This window comes from Eurytemora carolleeae, unplaced genomic scaffold (genome assembly GCF_000591075.1).
Source record: "Eurytemora carolleeae unplaced genomic scaffold, Eaff_2.0 scaffold368, whole genome shotgun sequence".
NCBI classification, from domain to species: Eukaryota; Metazoa; Arthropoda; class Copepoda; order Calanoida; family Temoridae; genus Eurytemora; species Eurytemora carolleeae.
In genome coordinates, this window is record NW_019396263.1 from 96,308 (window position 1) to 101,153 (window position 4,846).

A 4,846-nucleotide genomic window follows, 5' to 3' on the forward strand; every position below is an offset into this window, starting at 1 on the left:
GGGGGGGGGAAGGAGGAGGGTAATAAATAGATTAGGAAAGGACCACATCATATATTCGAAGATTGATGGATAGTAAAACTCCAGTCGCGGAGCTAGCTCAAATTTCAATGTTAAATATTTAATTTTATTACGCTTTCGAGTGCATTATTCGCCAATAAAGCTCAAATTACAGACTATAGGGTATCAGGATAACGGAAGTTTTCCGACGCAACAAATTTATAAATTTGCAAATTTTTAGGGGCCACTAGCCACCTGTCTAGAAACGGCCTTCTAGTTTTGCAAGTACATCTGACAGGTCGGTGCCCTGACAGCTAGCACAGCTGTGGTTTGACAGTTACCCGGCATTCGCAGCTTGAAAACAGCTGGACACAGTCGCCATCTTTCTCAACGATTGGGGGTGGAAAATAACGATTTACGGCCAAAAGCAGAAATATCGAACGGAAAGTACAAAATAAAATTTGTTCAGAGGAAAAATTTGAATCTAAAAATATAATATTAATTCAACTGTCAAAATTGTCCCTTTTGTCATATTATTGACTAACCTGATAACACACTGAGTTTAAGCCTAAGATTGTATCTGCTAGCGTGCTTCTTGGATTTCTGTGCGCGCTTGTAGAGCACCTCGAGCTCCTTGATCTGCTGGTCGAGCACCTGGATGTGCTGACCCGACTTAATAACTCTCTGTTCAGCGTCTGCCAACTTCTCCTCTAACTCTGCTCTGTCAAACCCAGTGAGCGCCATACTACACTGGTGCACTGATTCAGTGGAATTAGAATAAAAACATCAGATGTTAAAGTTAATTAGAATAAATTTAAATGTTTAATCCCTCACTTAGTTGATTCACCAACCACCCACTCCAGTGACTCCAAAAGTACAAAACCAGCCCCCCCCCCCCCACAAACCAGCCCTTGTTGTAACGGTAGTGCCGATGATTATTAAAGCTATAAAGGTAGAGCAGGGTAGAGGTGGGTGACCTATAGTTATGTGGTATGAAACCATTGAAATTAAAAATATGGTTTAGCCACAAAGCCAGGGTACTCAAACATGCTGAGCATTTAAATTGAGAAGCAAAGATTAAAAGGTATAATGCTTAAAACTAAGATAAAGAACAAAGATTTTAAAATATGTTGAACAAAAAATGTCTACCATTAAGAAATTTTGAACTATTACTGTATTGTATAAGAAGTTTAATCTACTTTACCCCCCTTCTATTTGAACTTAAGTTTAATGTAAATTCTTAGATATAAAGAAAGATATAACATTTCATCAAGTGGATATATAGAGATATAATTGTAGATTGCATTGTATAAGACTAGCTGTATGAAAATATCTACAAAGGAACTGAATCTTTGCTACACACCTAGATTTTCTAATCCTTATATCTTTGCAACCTTATGGTGTATACCTTTGATATTCCAGAATGGAATTTAAAACGTTTAATATCTAATGTAAACGACGACAAAGGGTTGCAAAGAGGGATAAGAAAATCACTTTGTGTGGCAACTACTCAATTTCTTATATCCCAAGATTTTTAAATTCATAACAAAGCTACAAGAACAAAATATTAAAAACAATTGTTAAGAATTTGTCGAAAAAAATAATTTTGGGTTAAACATTACTTTTATTTAAGACCTGAGGATTAAGAAATATGTGCAAATGTATTGTGTAATGTGTATATATAAAAATAACAGAATAAATGCATTATTTAATTGAATTTTTAGGTCTTTTTAACAAATGAAAAGTCTTTTATATTTTCTTTTACTTTTTTATCATGAATGAAAAGTCGACTTGATTGCAACAACAGGGTTACCCACAAAAGACTACAAAGAGGACCAAAAACTCTAAAAATATGACGATTTAAAGCTTGATTTGTGGTTTCTGCATTTATTTAAGTATGTTGAATGGTTAAGCACAGAAATACACTACAGGCAACCCTGACTGCAAGAAAACAAGATAATCAAATTTCGCACAATCGTCTCTGAAGTCTTATCCTTTGTGGGTTTGCAAATATATTTTATCATGTTTTTAAACCAAATACCTTTGAGAGTACTGCATATAGCAGCTTAGTAGAGTTAACAAATAAATTTTTAGAATATTGTTTTGAATATCATATTTTTTTTATGAATTTTTGTTAATTATGAAGTTGTTTAGAAGGAAATAAATTCAGGTTATTATTGTTATACATACACACAATACAGTACAGCTGTACAATGCACATACATTAATGTGTAATACACATTAATGTATGTACAATTACATTGTACAGCTCTACTGTATGATGTATGTAAGATAATGTGTGCATATTGTACAATGTACATATCAGTGCTAAACCAAATTAATATCTATTTATATATATCTATAAAAACTTGTATTCCATTTATTTAATTTAATGTTACCATTTTTTGTCATTATTTTATATTCCATTCATACTTAATTTAATGTTAAAATTTTATGTCGTTGCAAAAAAAAACTTTGCGAGGAGTCAAGGGCGTACACAGAAAAAATCTAGGGAGGGGGGGGGCCAATTATGCGCGAAGAGCAAATATTATTTTTGCCCCCCCCCCCACAGGGGGAGGGGGCACATTTGAACTGTAAATTCAAAACATTTGGCTTCTTAGAAACTTGAAATGTACACTAAAATCTCTTTAAAACAACATTGGCATTTAAGAATTCTTGACTTTCTATTCTAAGTTAAAAATAAAATCATATTTGCATTTATTATGTAAAAAAATAATTTTTTCTTCAATAATTCAAACCTCATTGGTGGCGCAAGAGATGTCATGGAAAAGAAAATATGAATATATGATACAGCTTGAGCTAGTCAATGCAAGCTGTCTCCTGGGCCACTTTTAAACTGCCGCTATTCAAATAATTTCAGGTCCTTCAAAGCGGCCTTTGTTCCTCCTTCAGTCCTTTTTATTTCAAAATTCATCGAAAAAAGCTGTCTAAGAGTTTTTGTGCCTCACATCAAGTTGGGAAAACAGGCTTTATAAAAGAAACAAATTTGGCGGGATAGTATAAAAAAGAGGTCTGCAAGAACGACCGAAAGTATATATTCCGGACGTGTCGTACGGAAGGATTGCCTGACGTCCTTTCTTTTTTTCTATGTATATATAATGTATAAATGTAAAGTGTAAATTGAAAGTTGTTATATTCATGTGCGAGACTCATTTAGAGATTCATTTAGCAAATATAGCCTTACAGGGAGTGTTCGCGAAAAATGAAAGGAGGTATATAAGCAATTACGGCGAAAAAATAAGCGCATTTGATCGAAATCAATTACTTCTATCTGTTGCGTCTAAAAGGAGAAAATTGTTTGAAACGAGTTATATTGAAGAACGTAGCGTCCATACAAATTCAGAAAGTTGCAACTTTCAACTCGGATCGTTAAAAAATCAATTTAATTCAAAACAAATCATTTAGATATTACAACCAATAATCATCGATAATTTTTCGACGCATTCATATGAAGTTGATGTTTCATATTACTTTTTATTTTTTTTTTTCATGAAAAGATAGTTACTTTGGAAAACATTTATTCCTCTTCAGAGGATTTTTGATAATGAAGACGACATTTTCATATTTTCCAGGAATGTTCGAAAATCCAGTCCCAGCGAAATATTATTTTAAAAACAAAATCAAAAATCTTAGGAAATATTAACCATATGCGAATGCATCGAAAAATAATCGATGACTATTGTTTGTAATATTTGAATCATCTGTTTGGAATTAAATTGATTATTTTACGCTCCAAATTGAGAAAGTTGCAACTTTCTGAATTTGTATGGACGCTAAGTTCTTTAGCATGAGTCGTTTTTAACAATTTACTCCTTTTAGACGCAACAGATAGAAGTAAGATTAGTAGCGATTAAAAGCATTTATTATCGCCGCAAGCCTATCCTCCTTTCATTCGCGAACACTACCTTTAAGCTAAAAGTCCAGTCCAGTCTACTCAAATGTCTCCAATTTAATGGGCTAAAAGCCAGTGTCCAGACCCAAATATATTTATTTTCAATTCCAATATACTCTCTCGAATGGAGATCTAATAGCTGAAGAAGTTACCAACATTTTTTTAAATATTAAACACAACGTAATGCATGGTTAAAATGAGTAAGAATCAATGAAAAAGAACACTTTATGGATATAATATTGCGTTCCTAATGAATGTCTATGAGCGATAAGATTTAAGACTATAATGCGTAGATATTATGTGATACAAAGTAAACAATGCCTATTTATGAATGTTTGCACTATAAAAGTACAAATGATGAAAAGTTTGAATCTAATAAAATTATACCGTAAGAGACAAAAGTATTTTTACACCATTTTGCTTTTCCCTGTTAAGAATACTAATGAAGTAATTTGTCGGTTTAAATAATACAGCAAATTGGATTTTGGGTCACACAACACTAGGTTTTCCGGTATTAACTAGATGTAAAACCTTTAAACCCTAATCTAATATTTGAGACATGCGAACAAAAAATACTGTTTTGAAAAATTCGGATTTTTAGTTCTGAATCTAAGGCGCTCAAAAGTTATAAGATACTTTAAACCAGCCTGTTGTAAAGGTTGAAGGGTTCCAGTGAAAGATTTAAAAAATAATATTCCTTCTCGTCATTCTTTAGTCTTTATACAATATACATGCATCTTTACCAGACTGGAACATAACCCATTCATAGGAGGTTATGCATAGAGATGGGGGGGGGGGGGGGGGGGGGGGATGAGAGAGACCTTTCCCATACTTACTTATCTGAAATAAAAATATGTATGGCACACGTTTAGCATTAAAATCTTCAATACAGAAGTCTTGACAACTAAAAACAGAATTCACATAAATTATTCAAAA

At 32.9% G+C, this 4,846-nt stretch overlaps 1 protein-coding gene across 2 annotated transcripts in view; it reads right to left on the bottom strand.

Annotated features, from left to right (window-relative positions):
- The window catches only part of LOC111699615 (general transcription factor 3C polypeptide 6), a 9,643-nt gene extending 8,898 nt beyond the window's left edge, over window positions 1–745 (bottom strand). For both annotated transcript variants that reach the window (XM_023470328.1, XM_023470329.1), the window contains exon 1: window positions 543–745. Coding sequence is in view for 1 of the 2 variants with exons in the window: in XM_023470329.1 (XP_023326097.1) it covers window positions 543–741 (199 nt within the window). In the remaining variant the exon portion in view is untranslated. The remainder of the gene's footprint in view (window positions 1–542) is intronic.
- Between the last annotated feature and the right edge of the window lie 4,101 nt (window positions 746–4,846).